A 24,425-nucleotide genomic window follows, 5' to 3' on the forward strand; every position below is an offset into this window, starting at 1 on the left:
CCCCTAGTTTTCTCTAGCACATATAGAGAACAGCAGCTGCCACAACCCTCTTCTATCTCTGCTGCAGGGTGTAGCCAATTAAGAGCATCTCCATATTTATAGCTGAGCACAGCTAAAAACACAGGCAAAGTTAAGAGGGCCATAGACAAAAAATAAACTTGAAATATTTTAATAGCTATCACAGTTTACTGAAATATTTAATTAAAATAAACGTATGAACGTCTAATGTTCTCTACTTCTTTAAATCCACAACTTCAAGACACACCCCTTAAAAAGTGAGAAGCTGTCAGTGGACATTTACCATAAATCCTCTTCCTCTCTTTTTTAAATGGAAATTAGTTTTTATTTCCCCTTTTTTGTAACTGAACCTTTTTAACTACACATCAGACTTCCAAAAATAAGAGCCATTTAGCATGACTCATAACTCAGTGTGGAAAAATGATTCTGAATATTTCACATTTTCATGTCATTTGTATCACATACCCTGCATTCAGGAATAGCTTTTACTGTCTTACCCTCAGAATGTCCTCATCTGAGCTATAGCCAAACATGATGTTCAAACTATTTTAACTGCCTCTTGCTCACAAACACTCACCCTCACACACACACACACACACACCTGACTGAGCCGGTGCAGCTGACTCCTCCAGATTGCGCTGACATGTTGCCATGGTGGCGAGCTGAAAGGTGCCCTTAACTCAACCTGGAAGGCAGAGCTGCTTTGCACAGAGCAGCTGGCCCCAAACCCTGCCCCACAACCTCAACCCCTAACCCCAGCCCCCTGTTCCAAACAGGCTTCAGAGAAGAGAGAGAATGTGTTTAGCATTCCACGCTCAGATGAATCAAATTTTGATGTATTCTATAATACTGTTTATCTTGTCGAAGCACAGAGAGTGTTCTGATTGACTGACTCACCTCTTCTGTTCCTGTCGTAGGCCAAGCCCCGACTGCAGCGAGGGGGCAGCTCGGCCTCCCTGCACAACAGCCTGATGAGAAACAGCATCTTCCAGCTAATGATCCACACACTAGATCCGCTTAGCGAAGGTAACACACACTCATACGCATGCATACACACATACACCATTTTATTTACTGGATATGAGAGGGACACATTATTAAAATAAAAAAGCTCTGTGTGAACACTCAAACTAAATCAAACTAAATCTAAAAGATTTTCATTTTGCAAAGCAAATAATTAAAAGATTAAAGATTAGGGCAACACCACAGTTTGAAGTGTATGGATGAGTCTATGTGCATTTATTAACCTTTTATTTGCTATCTAACGTCACATTTTGCTTCTTTTTATTTTTGCTTTTTTCTGTAAAATTTGCTTATATTTACTTTTCAAAAATATCATGCACATGTTTTAATATATATATATTGTGTGCCATTCATTGGGAAATAGTTTTAAAAGTCATTGAGTGGTTGACTGGAGAAAGATTAATTATTTTTATGATACTGTTCATGCTGACTTAGCTGTGTTGTGGACTGTCCATGGAAAATATTTTATTTTTCATTATATGTATTATGCATTATACTGTACTACACTTATAATAAAAAGATGTGTTGAAGTGGTATAAATGAAGATATATATACCGACTAGCTACTTTATTAACACAGCCTCCTTTTTTGCAATTTGTAGTTCTGTAGTTAAAACAGAACTAGCTGTTGTCTGTATACTTTATTATTCTCCTTTTACACTGTTCTTCAACGTTCTGGACTCCACGGGAACAGCACAGAGTAGGTTTTATTTGGGTGGTGGATCATTCTTAGCACTGCCGTGACACTGGCATGGACACAGCAGTGCTGCTGGAGTTTTTGAACACTGTGTTTACTCACTGTTCACGCTATTAGATACTCCTATCTAGCTGGTCCACATTGTAGATGTAAAATTAGATACAAAAGCTCTGAATCTGTTGCTGCACAGTTTGTGTTTTTCATCAGTGCTGAAAGTATGCTGATCTCAGGACACTGCCCACATGATGTTGGCTATTTATTTCTGCTTGGTGGACTGTCCTCAATACAGCAGTGACACTGAAAGAACTCCAGCAGCACTGCTGTGTCTGATCCACTCAGACCAGCACAAAACACACTAACACTAACAGGTCATGTGGGGTACTGACCATTGAAGAACAGGGTAAAAGGAGAATAATAAATTATGCAGAGAAACAGATGGACTGCAGTCTGTAATTGTAGAACTACATGGTTCTCTGGATGAAATGGACAGTGGCTTTAATAAAGTGGACAGTCTGGGTAATGGTTTAATTGTAAGTGCTGTATGTGCTGGTATTTTATTTTTGATGCTATGCATACACTTCCTATCTACAGTATTTGTTAGATATGCAATGCAAAATGCAATAATGATACAATTGGTCCTACCAACAGTACAAAACAATTTTCTCAATTTTAGTGTCCATTCTGTTGGTTCATTCATCATGAAACTCATGAAAAATGATATAAAGAATAACAGATAAATATGATATGAAAAATTTCATATTGTTTATTCCAGTGGGTTTTTGTTATATTTGCATCAGGCAAATGTAGAGGAAGGATTCATTTTCTCCCTGGTCTTTTAAGTACTGCAATCAAGTTCTATTGAAGTTTCCTCCACATTTTAATAACAAATACTTATATGGATTTGGAGAGAGATGGATTAACCCAGATAGATTAGTGGTGATCATTTAACATAATAAATGTAAAAATAAAAAACTATAAGGATGAAAGTATTGGGATACACCATTTGATAAGTGGATTCAGGAGTTTCTTTTTTAGTGGTTTTGTTACAGGTGTATAAAGTCAAATGCCTGTCCATGCAGTCTGCCTTTATAAACACTAGTGAAAGAATATGTGATTATAAAATGCCATTTGATAAAATGTCTTCCCTCCTAATTATTCCACCATTATTTTGTATGGTATCTCTAAATAGGTGGAAACGTTTAGAAAGAACAAAGCTCCAAACCTGCATCTTATTCACCTTTTTACATTTAAGAGCTTACTTCTTTTTAATTTGTTTGAGTTTACAATACATTTATTTCATATAGTTTATGGTCATTTTGTATGTAAGGTGAATGCAGTCTAAAGTAATCTACTACTGTGGACACTGATTATAAAGTAGCCATCTATGCTAACCCAACTATCCAGTGAGCTGGACCTAAAACTAAAATTGGTAAGAGCAAATGTATGAATGGCTTCGTTTGGTTGGATGTTTTAAATTAAGTACCTTTTTCCAGTTATTGTGGCTCCCTCCAACTGAGCATATCATAATGCTCATTTTGTATGATTATTGTCTCTGTGGTTATAATCAATATGAATAAATCGCACCAGACTGTGTTACCGGAAGTTCTCAATGTAGGCATAGATGAGAATAAGGCAGACTGCTGCAAAGTGGGTATCAATTCCTTAATAATGCATGTGAATTTAGAATGGGATGATGGAAACACTGCTGCAGATGTCCCAATACTTCTGTCCATATAGTGTGTATATAACTAGGCTGCAGTCTTTTAAGTTTTCAACTTTAACAGCTTTCCACCACTAAAAATTGACTTCTATAGCAGCAGACGGAAAGAACTAATGGTTGCTGAATATAGGATTGTCTTTTGTTTTATTGATCTTAAGAAAGCCTTTCCCAGACTTCATATAAAAGAGCCTGAAGCCTCCATTCTGATGTGCTGACCCCAAACTCTGCAGTGTCTTCTCGACCTCGCGTCTGAGCTGAACCATATTCTGCCTGTTTATATAGTCTTTTTCATCTCTTTATTCCTCTTTTCCTGTCTCTCTTTGTCTTCCTTTCTGTCTGTCTACTATTTCCTCAGAATTTGCTGATTCTGGTGAGTGAGTTATTCTCTAAATCTTGTCATCATAGCTTCCCTGACCCCCTCCCTGTCCGAATGCTGTCTGTCTGACTGAAGATCCAGTGAGGCTTGTGCTCCTGTTCGTCCTCACTAATAACTGTCCAATAATTTTTGGTCCATTTCATTTGTATTTTTAAGTATTTGTTAGTTTTCTTTATCCCCCTCCTTTAGTGTCCTCTCTAATCACCACAGATGCCATTTGTCCCTCGTTGGGTTTGTCTGTGTTTGTATCTAGTCTCTTTCACTGGCCTTTTTTCCCTTCTTTATCTCTGTGCTGGTTACCCATCAGTTTTACTATGGATTCTGACAGCTGGCATAAATATTTGAATTAAATTTACCTGATTTTTACCTGATTTACCTGACTGATAAATTTGCAAAATGTAAAGGTAAAATTAGGGGCTGCACAATCTATTGTTTCAGCATCGCATCATGTTTGCATGTACAATGAGTATAATCACAAAATATGCAATGCCAAGTTATGCAGATTAAATTATACATATCATGCTAAAACTGTATTTATACAAATAGAAAATCTGCAATCTTTTAGTGAGGTACACTCTAAGAAAAGTAAGTACAGATTTGTACCTAAAATGGTATATAGCTTGTCGCTGGGGCTGTACCTTATATTGTAGTACAAAAAAGTACCTTTCAGTAAAAGTCCTTTTTTGTACCCATATTTTTGTGCCAGTAAAGATTATAAAGATTATAAACATTATCATCAACTAAATATGGCTCAAAAACTTGATAATAAAAAATTGTCTGGCTTTTAAATAAAAAAATGTGCAATTAAAATATATAAAGTTTATTAGTACAGTGATACAGAATACTGAATGTACCCTTTGGACAAATAAATGGTACAAATCTGTACTTACAGCTGTTAGAAATGACTTTGTACTTCAGAGGGAACAAATCTGACCCTGTAAAGACCAATATTGTACCTTTGAGGGTACAATTATGAAGAGTGTACCCTTGAGTACAAAAAAAGTACTCATATCGTTTTTTAGAGTGTATGTACCATAGGCAGATTATATCTGTCCAATATTATTTATTTTACTCCAACTACAACTTTGATACACAGAGGATAATATTAATCAAAACATGTTGGATTATTGATTTCTGGAGAAATCTAGTACAATTCCTACATTTTTTTATATTACAATGTATTTCACAGAACAACAAAGGTTGTTTTCCAAAATCAGGCAGCTCTAGCATAATTCATAAATCTGTATTTTATCAAATCATTTTGTGTTTTGAACTTGTGAACTTGTGACCTGACCCTGTAAAGACCAATATTATTCCTTTGAGGGTACAATTATGAAGAGTGTACCTTTGAGTAAGAAAAAGTACTCATATCATACCTCTGTTTTTAGAGTGTAGATTTCTACTCAATGTATGAAATTGGTTTATTTAGATAAAATAAACCTTTGTTTATTTACAGTAGTACATTCATAAAATTGTTACATTTTTTTTTCTTATATCACCATAGTTATGAAATAAATGCCCAGAAGTGATATTGTTATATCACTTTTGGCCATATTGGCTACCCCTGATAGGTGATGAAATTTACTGTTAAAATAATAATAATAAAAAAAGATTTAAACGTTTAAGATCCAGTATTTAGTTTAGATCCATAAATTCAAATCTCTTTGATTCAATATTTATTTTGCAACAAATTTCACCACTGCACAGGTTCAAAGCACAAAAAGCACCTAAACTTATGAATCATGCAACTAATTATTTCAAGTTTAGGTAAGTCAGGATACATTTAATTCAATTGTTCAAGATGCAGATTTAAATACGCTTCTTTTAGTAGACTGCTGGTCCAGCACTCGCTCGCCCTTTCCCTGCTGTAGCTCCTGAAGATGACTGTTCTCTACAGCTGTTCACCCTGACCTTACACTTTAGCTGTTCAATACGGTTCTGGGATCAGATTAAATGAGATTTGCTTCATAATTTATGAAATACACATAAGCTGCTCTGCAGGAGACAGCATTAAATCACCAGCCCTTGCTGTGACGATAGAGTGAGGATAAATAAATCAGTGTAAATATTCACTGTGTGTTTTTTCTCAAAGATGTCCGATTACTCAGCACAGTTGTTACATCCTGACAGTTCCTAGTGTCCTAGCCTGTCAGTTGTCCTCCAAGCGCACTCAAGTGCCGGACAGTGCTGAATGGAGCACATTTAGTGATCTATAGCTGTGCTGGCCTGGCCTTCACCTTTTAAGACTGATGATGCTGTCCACTGACCAAGGAGAGGCCCTATAGGCTATAGAGGCATGAGATTTGGAAACAAACTAGAGGACAAAAGACAAAGCAAATGAAACAAACATACAAATAAATAAATAAAAGAAAAAAAAACAATCTGAACCAGAAGAGAAGTATATTATATAAAGTATTTTATAAAAGATGATTTAAGGGGGCTTCTTTCTGCCAAAAGCTTGACAGTGCATGACCATAGAGGTTTAGAACAATTGGTTCAATCAATGTTAATTACTTGCCATTGTGTGTACACCACGCAGAGTTGCCAGCGTTTATCAAAAGACTGGAAGCAGATTGCAGCGGGGGATTTGGGAGGGTGGGTGATGAATCATCATATGAACCAAACTATGGTCTGTTTCCATGACGAGCTTAGAAGGCAGCAAACTAATAAGCACGTAACAAACTAAATATAATTTCAGCCGCAGTTACGCTAATTAACGCCGTGTCCAGCATGTCGCTTGTTCAGTTCAGTTTAGCGTTGTGGTTTTGTGTCATTGGTCACAGCAAATTAGCAATGTTGAAACAATGTTCAGTGTAAAATTAAAGCTAATTTTGACTCAGTATTAAAGGTGTTCTTTTATTACTGGCCAAATTTGCTGTGTGTGCAACAGAAGATATGCCTTTCTAAAACAGATATTACCCTATTCAGTTGAACTGATTTGAAGATTTTGGCTGTATTTTACAGCACATTTAATTGATTTTGTATTGTACACTTGTAAAATCTGCTACACAAATAGTTCTTTAAATGAGGCATTAGAAGGACCACTTTATTTCAGAAAGAAATGTTTTTGAATGTTTTAAATTTAGGGGATTTTCTTGGATAATAAGAAACTTACTAAAAATACCCTAGGAAAATTAATGCTAGGTATATTAGCCTCGAGGAGCTGATAAAGCACTGAGATGACATATTTTGTCTGTTCTTTTGTTGGTCTTTAAGTTATGTTATTAAAAGCCTAGGCTTTTATCTCCTCCTGTAAGACTGCTGTCTTTAAGATACAGCATTTGTGCATGAAAGCAGTGATATGGTACCATATAATGCTTTGTAGACATCAAGGAAAATGTCCTGGCAAAGTTCTGGAAATTGTTTTTCTAAAATGAGTATGCGTAACACTACTATGGTTTAATATGGCATCACTCAAAGAACATTTAAGAGAGTGTAGCAGACTCAGGACCATTTTGCTTTAGTGTCAAAAAATATCTTTATCAATATGTCCCCTGTCTGTAATGCCTTTGCCTCCAGCAGTGGCAGTCTAGAGTGTAAGCATCAAATTTCTCTGAGTAAGAAATCCATACTGAGCTCAGGTTATGCTTTGCGTATTATGAGATTTAATGTCTTTCCTCATCTGCACCTAGAGCTGGGGTTCTGACTTCTGATCTTATGGATTTATGGGACACAAAACATATGACTCAGCTCATTTACCAGTGTGTTTAGTGTTAGATTTGAGCACTATCAGTGTGTAGTTATTTAGGTGGGTTCCATGTGGATTTGTGTGTGTATTGTTACTGGAACCCAGTTCCTTATAGACCACCTTAATCTTGTCTAGGCCTTGTGCAGTTTACAGCCCCTGTGGGATCCTATCCCTGACCCTAATGGAGCCAGTTACTGACATCTATATAAATCTATATAGAACCTGTGTACAAAACCATCTGGTTGCCACTTGGACTGTCCGTATAGACTACACATAGACATGTTATCTGTGTATGTGTTCCCTGGAATGATGGTACTCCACCCAATTATTTTTTCTGACCTCAATCATATTTTTGTGTCGATGAATGCAATAAAATGCTCACAGCACTGCTCTATAATCTAGTAAAAAAAAATCTGTGGACAGTAAAGACAGTTACTCCAACAAAATAAACAGTGAATAAACAAGTGTCCCAGTACTTTTCCCATTCTAGAGCTTAAGAAGTAAAGAAATAGATCTTTCCCTGAGAAGCTTGAGAAATGAGGGTCCATGGTGTGTGGTTCTGTTCATGTGGAGAGTCTCTGTGGCCGACCAGGATTGATTAATTGTTGGAGCTCATTAATTGGTGTCGAGTCCCTTACGATTAATGAGTTGAGACTGGTCTTGACGCACAGACTGTGTATCTAGCTCACTCTGGCACACATACACACACGTTTACATCCTTATAGCCATGGAGTGAAATGTCAAAGGTATGTGTATATATATATATATATATATATATATATATATATATATATATATATATATATATATATCATATACATATAGTTCAAATCAGACAATACACATTATGTGTGTGAGTGATTTAGTGTGTGTGTGTGTGTATGTGCGTGCATTGCCCCATTCACCCTGGCCTTCTGCTGCATAGTGCCTATTGATCTTTATTGTTGACACCCCCCCAAACTGGTGCTCTGTTTGTCTATTTTGGAAGCAGACACACACACGCATGCCCAAATACATTTACACACATATAAATACACAGAAGAGAAATCTCCACCCTCACACACACACACACACACAAACACCAATAATCATATGATAGCTCCCTGCCTGGGTCTCCGTTTCGTAATCACTTCTACACGTCCACATAAACTCACACGCTCACACACAGATACACACACACACACATCTCCCTTCCTGGCTGAATCAATGTTAAAAGCTTTGTGCCTCAGGGGCAGCCTGTGACAGCAACTCTACAGGTCATTCTGCAAGGTCACCAACGTCACTGCCTTAACAAGGACAGGAGACACAGATCACACACGCAATATGCTACAGAATGTATGGGATTTTCTATTCATTTACTCGGATTGTGCAACAGATTGTGGGATCTTTATAGTCTGCTTTATATTAACCCTTTGAGGTATGGTGGTCTCTGTAAAAGAAAGAAGACTTCTTGTTTTTTTTTTTTTTTTTTTCATTTCTCTCTTTGCAGTTTTTTAGGTGTGTAAGAAAAAAAGATATATACTTTGTTTTGCAATACTGTATTGATTTTGAAAAACACACACAGTATTGATTTTTTATTATAAGATTACCTGTAAAGATTGGTGTTTTTGATTACATTAACCAGCCTGTATCGCACCCAAGTGAGGAAAACTTCCCAGCCTGCCACTGATATCAAATAAAAAAGTAATATAATCAAAGCCACTTAGTGTACAGAGGTTACTCAGAGGAACTACTTCAGTAATGACCTGAATTAAAACCTAAATCTGCTTTAGTTTAAAGCTTTGTAATTCGCTCATATCAGTAAATGCATATCAGATTGAAAGGGTAAAGAGTGCACAGAATTAGAACACTCAGCGAGTGCTTTATTAAGAACACTATACTCCTATATCCTATACCTCCCTTTGCTCTCAACACAGCCTCAATTCATCATGGCATGGATTCCACAAGATGTCAAAAGTATTCCTTTGAGATTAGATTCTGGTCCATGTTAACCTATTTGCGTCACCCAGTTCCAGCAGATTTTTTCGGAACACTTTCATACTTTGAATCTGCTGTTCTACCACATCCCAAAGGAGTTCTATTGAATCTTGATTCGGTGACTGGAAAGGCCACAGAAAAACGCTGAACTCTGAGAAACATTGCTTTGTGACATGATGCATCATTATGCTGGTGGTAGCCATGATACAGAAGATGGGTAAATTGTGGTCATAACAGGATGCACCAATCAGCAAGACTGTGGCATCCCAAATATAATTGATTAGTGTTAATGGGCCCAGAATGTGTTACTAAAACATTGCCCACAACATTACGTCACCTCCACCAGTCTGGACTGTTGACATGGGACTGGTTGGGTCCATGAATTCATGCTGTGCTTCAGCAGAAGCAGATTTTGGCCAGGCTAGGCTATGTATTTCCCTTCTTTTTTTTCGGTTTTGGTAATATTGTGGACGTTGCATCCTCGGCTTCCTGTTTTTGGATGACAGCAGTGAAACCAGCTGTTGTAGCTGTTGTAGAACATTCATTCTGTTTATTATCTTAATTTATCCCTGGTTTTTAATAATCAGGACCCTGAAGGATCATAACACAGCAGGAATGATTTAAGTGGTAAATTATTCTCAGCACTGTAGTGAAACATGGTGGTGGTGTGTTAGTGTGTGCGTGGATGTGCGGTGTATGATGCAAGTCTGTTTTTTTCAAATTCAAATGGATGGCAGCATATTGATAACTTTTCTTAGAAAGCATAATAATAACAGCAATTCAAAGGTCCACACATTTACACTTAAAAAATCCCTTCAAAATTCAGAGTCTAAATAAGAAAATGTGTGAAAATCCGTAGTTGGATATAAATATCCTATGGAAAAATCGATGCAAATAACTTCTGCCCCATCAGTCCTGTTACAAACCATAGCACATTTTGAACATATTCATTTGTTTAAAAATCAACAGTTTTATTAATTACTCAGGGCAGCATTTCAATTAAATGAGACAGAAAACGTATTTGTTAACACAAACATGCAGACAGCTAAAGAGTGTGAGTAAGGTTTTGTTCGTTTCCACAGCAGACCAGTGTAAATGCAGTGTTACTGTAGCCTTTTTGTCAGCTCCAGCCAGTCTGGTCATTCTCTGTTTACTTTTTTAGCAACAAGATGTTTCCATCTGCAGAGCTAATATTTTTCTTCATTCATCCATTTTGAGTAAACTCTAGAGGAGAGGAGGAGACATGTGCTTGTCCTCAATAGGGACAAGCGTTGTTTCATTCTTTATAGAACAATGGCACTTATGTTAGGATTTGTTGAGCGGCAGTCTCAAAACTCGCCCCTCCTCCCTTTACCCCTAGAGAGAAAGCTGGCAAAACGACAGGTTTAAGTTCATTTTTACACTCTACTTGCATAAATTAACTGAAATATGCTGTTTGGTATTCAGCCTTTGGTCAAATGTATAATTTTATTTGGCCAGAAATGTTTCATATTTCAGTGCATCCATAGTCCTCACACTCTTGGTACCAGGATCATTGCAAGTGATATGGGCAGTTCTAATGAGAGGGCGGGCTAATTGGTTCAGCTAAACTGAGGAGAAACTTAAACAAAAAAATATCAAGATTAATTGTATAAATGTTTGAATGCGCAAAAAAGAGAAGAAAAGGTTTTCATGGGATCTTCTATTTTTTAAACAAGACCGGCAACAATTACTTTATAAAAACATGAATATCTTTGTGTATATAGCGTTTAGGGTTAAGTTGTGTTTCTTTATTTTGAGATGTATTTCTACTGGCCTACTTTTGTGTCTATGTGTTCCGATTACTAAATGTTGTACTGCAGCCTTGTCTCCATTCTCACTGTCTCTCACCCACTCTTTACGGGGGGATTACCCTGGAGAGCATGCACTTACTCACCTTTCATGTTCTGGAAGGTGTGGGAAGGTGTGGGTTTTCTTTGTGTTGGGTTTGACCCTGTCTTTTGCACTTATGTTGGTGAGATTGGCTTACCGGGAGAAATTCCCTGTAAACCATGTCACGTTTCTCTGCCATGCTCACCTCCGCCTCTTCTGTGTGTGCTTGTGTGTGTGTGTGTGTGTGTGTGTGTGTGTGTGTGTGTGTGTGTGTGTGTGTGTGTGTGTGTGTGTGTGTGTGTGTGTGTGTGTGTATGTGTGTGTGTGCCTCACACCTCCTGTATGTGTGTGTGTGTGTGTGTGTGTAGCCTTACACTTGTCTCTGTGTGTGTGATATTGTAGAGCTGGGGACGTATGGCAAGCTAAAATATTATCACTCAATGACCGAAGAAGGTAAGATCTTATCTCTGTAGATTCTCCATTCGTACTCATCTTCCTCACTTCTTCCCTCTTTATGCTGTTTGTTTGTATGCGTGTATGTATATGTGCATGTACACGTATGTGTGTGTGTGTGTGTGTGTGTATGTGTGTGTTAAAGAGAATACATCTGTTTGCTATCTTGCTTTGAAGACCTCTCTTGGTGAGATTTCACTAACATAAGTGCAAATCGTGTCCGTTTACCATTTTTTCGTGATGTTTTTTTAAGTATTTTTTTTAATTTTTTTTTTTCTCAATACTTTCTTTTTTTTGAGTGTGAGATTTGCATTTTCCCTGTTTTGTTTTATGGTTTGTATGAGTGTTTCTGCAGATTTAGATCATATAGGTGAACAGAATGATTAAACACTTGATTCTGCATGAGAAACCCTTACCTTTGAATCATTCAAGACCCAGTCTACTCATTATCATGATGTTTTTTTAAAATGTTATTACTATGTACAACCCCAAACAGCACGAAAACCACATCATTTCATTCTTTTTATTTAATTTACCTTCATTTCAGACCTGCAATACATTTCAAGAAAGTTGAATTTGGGTAATTAAACAATTCTGGAATTTGGGATGGACCATTACACAGTGGAAACATAGTGTATTGTGGTCAGATGAATCAGTATTCCAGAACTTTAAAAAAAAAAAAATAGACATGATGGCCATATACTTTTGCACACAGTAATACATGTCTGCAGGAAGGATGGGATACAGTAAAATCTGGAACATCTTTTAAATGTTATAAGAAGGAATGACAACATTATAAGCTGTCAAATTTTCCAACTTTGTTTGCAATGTGTTGCAGGCTTGAAATTAGGGTTGCAGCGGTAACCGGTTTCACGGTATACCATGGTATTAAAATGCACGGTTATCATACCGTGTGTGTTTGCTTATTACCGGTAAAACGCAAGCCAGCGGAGAAACTCACCCGCGCATGCGCAACTCTGCTCCGCTTCAGCTCCTCAGCACACAGCGGTGAGAACAGCAGAAAGTGCATCAGACTAAACATTATCTCCGTCCGCCTTAAAAAAAGCTAAACTAAAATCAGCAGTGTGGGACTATTTCGGATACCCGCCGAACACACCCGAGGATGGTTATCTGATTTGTAATCAATGTGGACGTAAAGTCACAGCTAAAGGTGGACATACGTCAAACCTGTTCTCCCATCTCCGAGAACACCACCCCGCCGTGCAGCGCAAAGTATGTGTTTAGTTTATAATTTTAATCTGAACATAAATAAAATCTCTTTGTAGTCGTGCACAACCCATGCGGTAAGCGCCCGCAAAAGCGCTGAGTTATCCGAAATTTGGGCACGCAGGTACAGGCGTGAAGTGCGTGCTACGACGGATTCACGTGTCCGTGTAAAGGTCCTGGCCGGATTGGATGTAAAAGACGCCATTCATTTACATGCCTTTCATTTTCAAATTCTGACGTGCCTGTTTTTCATATGTTAAAACCAGACTCGCTGTGAAAGCCTTAAAATAGAAATCTCTATTGTGAGGATCATGTCAGAAATAAAACCCCTCTTTCTGCAGTATCTGCTTATATACCAACTTGGCAGTAAAACGGACGTTTACAACAGTTGTTGATCAGACACTGACCCAGGCTCAGTTTATCAGATATTAAATAATTTAAACTTAAATAATTGTACTGAATATTTTAAATACAGGACCATTACTTTTTAGAGGACATGTAATGTGTGTAACGTGTGTGTGTGTGTGTGTGTGTATATATATATATATATATTATATATTTATATATATTTTTTTTTATATACACTCTTAATGCCCTTAAGAGTAGTGGAAAAACTAATTTCCTTCACCTGATGGTGTACAGCTTTTTTTTTTTTAAGGAGACATTAAATTATAATTGTTCCAGGTTTCTACAATAAATAGTTAATTGAACAAAAAACCTTTGTTGTAATTTCTTTATGGGTCAGTTTAATAATATATGTAACAAACTGTGATACCGTGATAACTGTGATACCGCGGTATTTTCTGAGACGGTTATCATACCGTGAAAATCTGATACCGTTGCAACCCTACTTGAAATACATGAATCGATGTATATTAATGAATGGAATTAAATTGATCATATAAAACATAATATAAAATATTAAAATATTTTCTGAAATGTTTCCTAAATTTGGGGTTGTACGGAATTAGATTGTGTAATTAAAATAAATTGTATAATTAAACACTTGATTGTGCATGAGAAACCCTTACCTCTGAATTATCAAAAGCATGTTCACGTTCAAGCCTTATATGTATCCTTAATTAGGGTGTTTGAAAAGTGCAGTTAGTAAAATCATACAGCATCAGCTTGTGTTTGGAAGCTGCAGAAAAGTCCCTCACACACACTCATACAGCCGAGAACACACTCGCACACATGGAAACACACACAGAAGTGAGAAATGCACGTCACACCACTGAAGCGAAGAACAGTGAGTCATTCTGGGAGGAGTTATGCAATAGCAGCAACACGGAGCTAATGTAATAATGATATCCCTCCCCCTCCCTCCCTTCTCTCTCCCTCCGTCTCTCTCTCTCTCTCTCTCTCTCTCTCTCTCTCTCTCGCGTTCTCTCACTCTCTCTCGTTCTAATCCAATAAGAACAGTTCTGAGACGTCTGGTTATGGCGGAATTGCTTTAGTCTCTTTGAGGATGAGTTAGACTCACATCACAGCCAGCAGAATGACAAATCGGCTTGCTTTTGCTCCCTCTGATGTTGGAGAGAAAAGGCCACCGTTTGCTTCTAATTTTAACTCGTCTCCTCGTCACCATGCCGTCTTTCATGTTCTAATAATGGAGTTAGTTACATTTGACTCCTGTTTTCCGTAAGTATTAAGAGCTTCACGCTACACACAGCCTATCGCTCGTGCTTTGACCCACTGGGATGTGTTTTAGCTGGAGTTCCTGAACTCACCTCCAAATAACCTTGAAAGCATCTGGATCTTTCCTTCCTCTTAAAAAAAAAACCTAGAAGATCCTCCTTCCACAGCTTCCTCAGATTGATCCCGCAGATGCTTCCAAGTCATATGAACCCAAGGACGTGTGATGAATAGGTCACGAGATGTAAAGGTCATGTGATGCAGATGTGCATGTCAGTGGGGATAGAGTGGCTGGCTGGGGCGGTTGCCGATAGCAACAGACAGCAGGGTGGGCAGAGAGCCAATCACAATTAATGATTTTGTTGGGAAGGTCATACACAGTGATGGGTCAGGACATTCACTACTGGAAAAAAAAAAACACAGACTTCACTCAAAGAGAAGGCGGATCACTTCCATCAATAGAAATGTGCTAATGCACTCGCTGGGACAAACACATTTTCCAGACTTTAACCCTTCCCTCGTGTCAATTTTATGCAAACCAGTTTTGTGTTCCCACTCAAAAATAAAACAGCTGATTAAACATTCAAAGTAAGTTTTGAACTTATCATTGCTATTGACTTTGACCTGAACTCGTACAATGGGTTTATATATAAGATTTTTACTAAAACATGTGTCCATTTGAAATATATTTGTGTCCATCATAAAAGACTTGTGTCAAAGTGTAACAAGAATATTTATGTGTAATATATATGTAAGTAAGTAATAATTACATCTTTGCATATTCTGGAGGGAAAGTGTCAGTAACTCTATAGTGTTACCTCAGGAAACACTACAGCATGAATTGCCCGCACTTGTATTATTTATGCAATGAGTGAGGCTAAATACTGGCCCTTCCCCCTGTAACTCTTTTCCAAAGGAAAGAATTACACTCCAAAACAAGAAGTAGGAGAACAAAATAGAACGGGATTGGTTCTTTTGCATTTCACATGCCCTGTTTAGATAATTATTGCCCTGTTCAGATAAATTATTCAACAATAAGTGATGGAACCACGTGTGCAAGAGATTACTTTGGAAAACCTTTGCCAAGGAATACAGCAGGCAGTTACTTTGCAACGGCAGCTTTAAACTCTACTGTGTGAAGCCGAATCCTTATGTTAACCATGCCCAGCAGCATCATCAACTTCTTTTGGCTCTAATGAGATAATCTGAGATGACCGAGTTTTTAGTTAAGCCTTTATTTATCAAATAGAGGATATCATCTAAAAAAATCCATCTATGGGGCTGTTATCCTAAAATAATAAAAAATTATATAATATCTCAGTTTTAATAACACATAAGCCTAAGTATTAAATAAGTTAATAATGCAGAATAATTCGGACATTCCTAACAGCCCTGGTGTTCTAAACAAACTCTGACTCTTACCGTGTCTCTGCACCCTACAGGAAAGTTCCGTGAGAAGGCCTCAATCCTGCACAAAATTGCCAAAAAGAAGTGCCAAGTGGAAGATGCCAATGGAGTGGCTGGTGAGTTAAACAGTTAGCCAGGCTCCTTTTACAACTAGCATTGTAGAATCCATACCGATTTCCATTGCAGTTTTAATATTCTGAATTTCCTTTTCTGCTTCTCGCTCATACTGATCAAAGAGAGACACACATATCAGCTCCGACAGACCAATTATGCTAACAGATCCACATTACCATATTAGCATCTTAACGCAACTCAAACAGCATGCTGCCATTCACAGCATTTTACTTTGATGTTCTTTGTGCACAGCAATATCAATATTCAAAACTTACATTCACACACTCTTACAGCACACGCTTACACACACACACACTTACACATCTGCTGGAGTATGACTGTGTTTTGACTGGGTGTTGTGTTTATTTACTAGATAAGAATCTTCCAAACAGCTCCAATGTGGAGGTGGAAGTGACTCCGCCTCTGAATGGCACGGCGGGGCAAGAGGGCGACACGGTGAGTCAGCAAAATTACAATACTTACAGTACAGTCTCATTTTAACAGCGAGACAGAGAATCATGTGTGTGTGTGTGTGTGTGTGTGTCTGTGTGTGTGTGTGTGTGTGTCTGGGGGAGAGCAACCTAATGCCATACACAGGCTAGACAGGTATATAAAGCCCCTTAGAATTGAGACCACTGTGGAGAAGTGTAACTAGGCTCTCTAGAATCACTTTTGTCACTAAGATAAATTAAATTCTTACAGCAGGGCTCCAAATCTATTAGAAAGCATTCCATTGGATACATTTTCAATATCTTTGATTTCATAAAAAACAGTAAATGAGCAGGTGTCCCAATATGTATGACCTTATACTGTAGCTGAACATCACATAGTTGAAAGAATTCTGCATGGAGGAGTGGGAAAAACATCTTGCAGACAATTTCAGAGGTTGCTAGACAGATATAGAAAGTTATAAGAAGCATCTAATTGAGGTTATTTCAGCTGAAGGAGGAATACTTTTAGAATATGGAGTGTTTAAACAGTTTCCTCAAAAAAATATGTCTATTACACACAGGTTTATCTGTATCTCTCAATATGTTTAAATAGACAAAGGTTTTCATGGGGTGTCCTAATATTTTTCCCATGACTGTATATGTGCATATGTGCTTTATTGACTTTACACTTCGTCCTCAATGGAACGCAAACTCTTCACCTACTGATTTATGTAACATAAACACGAATACAACCAACACCACATGCACACAAATCACAAATACACAAACTCCCCTGCTTCCCTCTCGTTTGGATGATGAAGAGCCCTCACCCTCTGCCCCCTGTTGGCACAGCACGATGCCAGTAGAACAGATGGCCCAGTCTGCATGCAGGCAGGGAGAGTGCCCTCTCAATGTCACCAAGACAACCAGGTCATGAGGGGCCGACAACCATGCTCAGTTCCAGCTCACTCAAACACGGCATCGGTTTATGTGCACTGCCATTCATACACAACATATGCCTAATCGCTCCTTACGTACACACACACACACACACACACACACGTACACGCCACACACTGCAGCTTAGATGGGTCGTCTGGCTCTACTGATGAAGTGTGAGTAGGCTGAGCGTGAGTGCTGAACCTGTGCACAGAGATGAGATGGGCCTCATTCCAATCCAGACAAATGAAACTCCCTCCTAGCACTTTTTAATGGTGGAGAGTGCACTGATACAGACTGTACACTGAAACTGCATGTTAGTTAAGTTTTACAGTATATTTTAAAATTCAAAATATGTAAATGAAAACGTATCCAGTTTTCTGTATTCCAGATAATGCTAGGCAATGGCAATGAATTTAAACACTATTTGTTTTACAAATTTCATAGATTTTTATGTAATTAAAGAGTATAACTAAGTTGTAGCTAAATGTACGCATATAGTATATTTACAAGCCTGTTTTCACTGTTGTACTTTTACTCTCAATAATCCAGATATAATCATATTTCTGATGTTGTCTTATTATTTAAGTGGTAAACAAGAATGTACACAGCATTCTTTAAAAAAAAAAAAAGATTTATTACTATAATTTCAAAAAAGAGAGCTAGATTTTTAGCACATGTATACACATACTCTGATTTCCCACTTTGCAATATAAAAAGTTAATAATAAGCTTTTTAAAAACAACTTTGCACTCAGTATACTATTTTTTTCGTTTTCGGACCACTTAAAGTAACAATCTCATTACCAGAATTACTACTTTTCCCATTGTTTCATTATAAGTGCTTATAAACACATTGATCAGATTAGGTGCACATAAAAAAAGTCAATGCTGTACAAAATTGATCTCTGTCATCTGGTAATAATCATGTATGTTTTAAAACAATATAGTACAATGTATTTCGTGCAGCCAGTAGAACCAATAGAAATGTCCAGATTTTACTGAATAAAATGAGATCTTTTACTCTGATTTAATACATTAGCACATATTCCACAAACATATCCTTCTACATGTCTGGAAACATAATGTCACAATCAAATTTTAGCGTGTATTTCTAAAGCAGGGTAGACGTTAAGCATAATTTTATAAAAAAAAAAAAAACTTTTCTAAGTTCTTTTTATAAGAAGATTTGTTGACTCATTTTTACGATCAGGCTGTGGAGTTGACAGAGGTAATGAGAGGAAACAGAGCTGCAGAGAGTGACAAGTGTCTTACTGGATTCAGTATCCTGTAATATACTGAAGTCAATTCTCTCATTGCAGTGACTCCAACTCGTTAGCTACTGTAATAGCTGTCTGATGGAGCTCCCTGTGTTTCCTCACACAAATCACTGGTAGTGGTGGACTTCTCTGTGGGCTCCATACTTTACATTCAAACTGTGTTCTATTTAAGTCTGAACAGAAAATCCTAGTTCATTTAAGGAATCAGCTTAGTTTATACTTTAGTATGAGTTCAGTGTAGTGGGAAAACACTGCAAACACTCCCAGGTGCATAAAGCTAGTTTTCATGTCATTTGTTTTGAACAGACAGTAGAGCAAGGTACAGTTTGTTCCCCCTAGTTTCATATATTCCCCCATGAGCTCTATGGTACAGCGTGTACTGCAGTAAAATATAAACAGTGAACGCACACTCACATATATTTCTGTAGGGCTCAAAATAAAGATACAGGAGTAAAAGGACAGAGTTAAGGCTATATATTGTTACAAAATCTTCAAACAAATTTAATTTAATTATGGATAGTGAAACATAAATAAATAAGGAAAGTTAGCCTATAGGACATAAATTCCTCCCTAGAAATGCACTTTCAAACTCCTATGTATCATTTGCACTTGCCGTAGTCAGACACAGGTCTGCTTGACCTAAGTGTATACATATGCCACTTAAATTTTAATGCTAAACTATGATTGGCACAATATCACCCATCTGAATTGCGTTTGATCAACCCACAATCTATCCAGACACCAAAGCTGTATACAAAACTGTGCTCTATTTTCTATCCTCTATATGTAAAAGTCCAGAACACTCCATATAGCACTATCATGGTACAATACACCATTATAAACAACACTCTTATTTCTCCTCTAGAATATATTGTTCATAGGCTATATATGGGAATTGTTACAGTGCACACAAAAAATGTACATTTTCGGCTACTAGTATGAAATGGCAGAATAAAGTACACTATATAGTAAATAGTGAGTTTTTTTAGATGCACTATACCAATGCAAAATTCTTGAGTGTTAAATAATTTAAGTAAATGACTAATCTTAGCATATTCACGTTTAACAGATTCAACATACTGTTTTGGATACACTTGCGTGTAGAATGTAATGCAAACATATAGTAGTAATAGCTTGTTTATATAATTTAAATAGAAAAAATGTAGACAAATCATTGTACTTTAATATATTTGTATTGGTTTAATGAAGAGGTCCATTTTTTGTTGAGACTATTCCCTGTGTGTGTGTGTGTGTGTGTGTGTGTGTGTGTGGGCGTGAGGTTTTGCTGACACCTCGCTCTCCTCTCTGGCACACTCCTGCTGGATCTATTTTCAGCAGCCCACACCCCGCCATCCCACAGTGCACCTGCGTGCATCTGGCAGGAAGTAACAACGCTGTGTTTGCACCTGCAGGTGTGTCTAAGAGCGCACCGGCTCGATAATTACTCTGCTCCTCCTGGTGGATGTCCTGATCACGCACACACCCCACAAAGCAGCTTGAAGGTCACAAGAAAAAAAAAAGAAACAAACAGCAGGATGTTCTGAGCTCAAACTGCAGCTATTTTTACTTGAAAAAAGAGCCCTCAAGTCAGTCACTCAGGAGAGGAGAAAAACATGTATAAAAATATTACAGGGCTAATCCACTTCAATGAGCGTCAATCAAACTCTCTTTCAGTCTTTGTTTAATTCTTAGTCTGCCCAAGAGAGATTAGATTCGCTGTATTTTTCTCTTAGTGAAAGTTTCAAAGTTCTATATTTTTTAAAGGCTCTTTTTGATTTGGTAGATGAAATTTAAATGAAATTAAATTAAGAGCAGCTTGAGGCATACATATTATTGACAGAGTGAATGAGGGGTAAAAGAACCATTAAAACTTTCAAACCACATTGTAAAGTGCCACGAAATAATAGTATAAACCAAAGATATTTCATGTTTTGTCTGCTCAACTTTTAACATTTTATTTGTTAATATAAAGCCATTCCTGGATTTCAGGACTGCAATACATGTACCAGTTTGTTTTATTGTCATTCCTTTTTAAAACACTTAAAATGTCCATTCTATAGGATGCCTAGTTTAGCAACTGTATCTGCTTTTACCACATTCTTGCCTTTGAAATATGTTTAGTGTGTGGTTTTATATTGTTTTATTCAATAATGCATGGAGAACCCTGAAATCAATTTCATCTTAAAGGCAGCATAAATTGCTTTAAGGTCTCAATATACACTTTTGCATTAATGCTGCACTATGCTGCAGACTCTTGCTTTTGGGCCTCTTGCCGATAACAGTATGTATGGCACTTTATGTATTTGGTCCAGAGCACAGAGCAAAAAAAAAAAAAAAAAATTCTGTTTTGTCTGACCATAGTACATGTGTCCACTGTGTGATGGTCAATCCCAGATTCTTCCAAACCCTGAGAAGTTGACATCACTTCTGGACATGGTTAACATAAGGCCTCTGATTCACAATAAACTTTGTACTGTCAAGCTTGACCTAGGTTTGCCAAAGTCATTATTTGCTCCTGTAGTTCTATTAGTTGTTTCTAAATGATGATTCTCTAACTCCAAATTGCCTCCATCTTTTTTGAAGTGTGTTTTTGAAATGTAGGAATGGATGTATATTAATAAATAAAATTGAGTTCAGCAGACAAAACATAAAATACCCTGGGTTCATACTGTCTGTTCTGTAGTGCTCTGTAGCTAAACAACATGTACAGCTCTTTTTGTGCTGACATTTTGGACGCATTTCACAGCGAACAGAAGGCACAAGTCATTCTGCAGTATGCTTAGCGAGGACTAGATACTGTTAGTAATCAGTAGGCAGGACGTGCTCAGGCACACACAGGCTGTGTTACAGCTAGCTGACTGTTCTGATTCAGCAGTTCCATTAATGAGCTGCTAGGAGCAGCGCACCTGTCCTACAGGAAAACAACAGCAACACTCAACAGATTGGCACAGTGCTCAAGTACTGCCAACCCATCCACGCTTAATTCAGCCTTCATTCAAAACAAACATAATACTCATAGCTTTTACACTATATTCTTTAGAAAGCTCTTGTAGCCGTGGTGTGGAGTGAAATTTTTTGTTTTTTTCACGTCATTCTGGCAGTTTGACAAGTCAGAATGGATTAATAGATCTGTAGATTTAAAATTTACTAGTACTTGTTTGTTTAACTAGCAAAATTTAGTTTTTTAGTCTTGCATTTCTTTAAAAATAACTGTGCCATATACAGTAGAAACCTTTTGTTACTTATGCCCAGAACTAGCATCAACTTCTCCGGGCCTGAGGTCATCTCAGATAGGCCATCACACAATGATGACTATATAGATCTGTAGCTGTGATATTTACTAGAATGTGTTTATTTTACAAGCAAGAATGTGGTAATGGCTTGTTTTTCTTAAAACTTTACTTTGCCAAACACAAGTCTCAGATTAACCACATCCAGAAGCAGCATCAACTTCGCTGGGCTTTGAGGCATCTAGGATAGACACTAGACACAAAAACGTGGAGTTACGGCTTGAATTTCTGGTGGCATTTTGGGATAAAGCAGCTTGCCAAAATATGCAAGACGTAACACGTACAATGAATTCGACACATAATTTCATTTAAATGTAAATGTTAGATGAAAATAGCTTTGTACCGGAGGTGTGAAAGAAAGAGAGAAAACTCTTGGGAACACGTACAGACAGGCTGTCAAAGCCGCCCTTGTAGTGACTGTTCCAGCCACTTGACCTATTTTTGACAACTCTCAGCTTCTTCTGCGGAAGACAGTGAAAAGAACAGCGTGTTTGTGTAAAATGAATTGTGTTGGTGAGAGAGAGAAAGAGAGAGAGAGAGAGAGAGAGACAGACAGAAAAGAAGAGAGAGGAACAGTCTGCATATTTAGTGTGAGACAGGGCATAGATAGAATAGTGTGTGCTTTTGCTTTTGCTCTGTTTCAGTGACTCTCATCTCCAAGGGTACGACAAAGCAGGTGACAGATCATCTCAGTGGGACCCCTGTGTCCTTACTGTAGCATATCATATGCTCTACCAAACCAGAGACACACACACACACACACACACACACATATACACACACACACACACACACACATATACACAATACATCCTCACACACAAGTATTTCACACAAGCACTTGTGTGTTCGGCTTGTTTGGACAAGTGCCCATTGATCTCAGAGGAATTTACGGCACTCTAATTGGCCAGGGTGAATGTGTGTGTGTGTGTGTGTGTGTGTGTGTGTGTGTGTGTGTGTGTGTGTATGCGTGTTTGTATGTAAGCACTTCTCAATTACAAATGATTAATTAAATGATTTTTAATCAGATAGGTTTATGTTACTACTGTGTAGCTATCAGTCTGGACACTGACAGGCTCTTTTCACCTGTTCTGTTACAGGGTGAAGAAGATGAAGAAGATGATCAGCCTCTCAGCTTGTCTTGGCCCGAGACGTGTCGCAAGCGCTTCACGTACCTCTTCATCCTTCCTATTGTCTTTCCCCTGTGGATCACGCTTCCTGATGTCAGGAAACCCGTGAGTTGTGTTGAGGGAGCACAAGGGCTTGTCTCACTAGAGTGATGCAAAAGTGTGTAATTACGTTTTCATTGTTTTCTTCAGACGTCCAAAAAGTTTTTCCCCATCACGTTTTTGGGAGCAATCTGCTGGATCGCTGCATTCTCCTATTTGATGGTGTGGTGGGCTCACCAGGTATGTGTGATACTGACTAGACACTACAGTAAAGTGCCTAATCGGTATTATTTATTTAACTTATTTCCACAAGCTGTGGTAGGCATCTTTGACTTTTAAGATAATTTACAGTTTGGTTTCCACTATTCAGACACACAAGGATTTTCCAGTAAATGTTTATGTGATTGTTGCAGCCTAAATGCTTGATTTTACTATCTCAAATCAAAGAGCATTTATTAGGGCTGCACAATATATTATTTCAATATTGTCATTACAACAGATGCATGTGCAATAGTTACATCACACACACAGTATATGCTACAACTTGATTAATATGAAAGTAAAGTTCACACTGTTCTCATTTTACATGACATATCAAGTTATATCAAATTATATCGGCCCAATATCACCAATTTATCTCCAATATAGAATATCTTAACATCTGTTGTAACAGTACTGCATTTTTTGCTTCAGTGCTGTGTACGTTTTTGTATGTTATATTCTCCAGAGTCACTAGAACATTAAATTAGTAATACGATAAAATAATGTATTTTTTAAAAGAGATATACACACTATATTATGTGTAAATAAGAATATATTGGTGTATCTGCTGTAGGTTGGTGAGACAATCGGCATCACAGAAGAGATTATGGGTCTGACAATGCTGGCAGCTGGAACCTCCATTCCGGACCTTATCACCAGTGTCATTGTGGCACGGAAAGGCCTCGGGGACATGGCTGTGTCCAGTTCTGTAGGCTCCAACATCTTTGACATTACAGTGGGGTAAGAAAGTCTCATCTGATGATGAAAAATATTATTATAATATTCAATTGTGCTGCTTGTCTTAGAATTAGTTTTTTTAATTGGTATAAATAAATTGTTATTACTACATATTAACATCAAATAGCAGCTT

The 24,425-nt window shown here is 37.5% G+C and overlaps 1 protein-coding gene across 5 annotated transcripts in view; it reads left to right on the forward strand.

The window, feature by feature from the left end:
• The window catches only part of LOC103026719 (sodium/potassium/calcium exchanger 2), a 52,620-nt gene that overhangs the window by 23,975 nt on the left and 4,220 nt on the right, over window positions 1-24,425 (forward strand). For 2 of the 5 annotated variants that reach the window (XM_049472450.1, XM_049472451.1), the window contains 8 exons: window positions 936-1,044; window positions 3,813-3,827; window positions 11,752-11,802; window positions 16,107-16,187; window positions 16,559-16,641; window positions 23,225-23,359; window positions 23,444-23,533; window positions 24,129-24,295. In XM_049472450.1, the coding sequence (XP_049328407.1) occupies window positions 936-1,044; window positions 3,813-3,827; window positions 11,752-11,802; window positions 16,107-16,187; window positions 16,559-16,641; window positions 23,225-23,359; window positions 23,444-23,533; window positions 24,129-24,295 (731 nt within the window). The remainder of the gene's footprint in view (window positions 1-935; window positions 1,045-3,812; window positions 3,828-11,751; window positions 11,803-16,106; window positions 16,188-16,558; window positions 16,642-23,224; window positions 23,360-23,443; window positions 23,534-24,128; window positions 24,296-24,425) is intronic. The other 3 variants (XM_049472453.1, XM_049472454.1, XM_049472452.1) reach the window with 2 other exon arrangements.

The sequence above is a fragment of the Astyanax mexicanus genome, chromosome 25 (genome assembly GCF_023375975.1).
Source record: "Astyanax mexicanus isolate ESR-SI-001 chromosome 25, AstMex3_surface, whole genome shotgun sequence".
Classification (NCBI taxonomy): Eukaryota; Metazoa; Chordata; class Actinopteri; order Characiformes; family Acestrorhamphidae; genus Astyanax; species Astyanax mexicanus.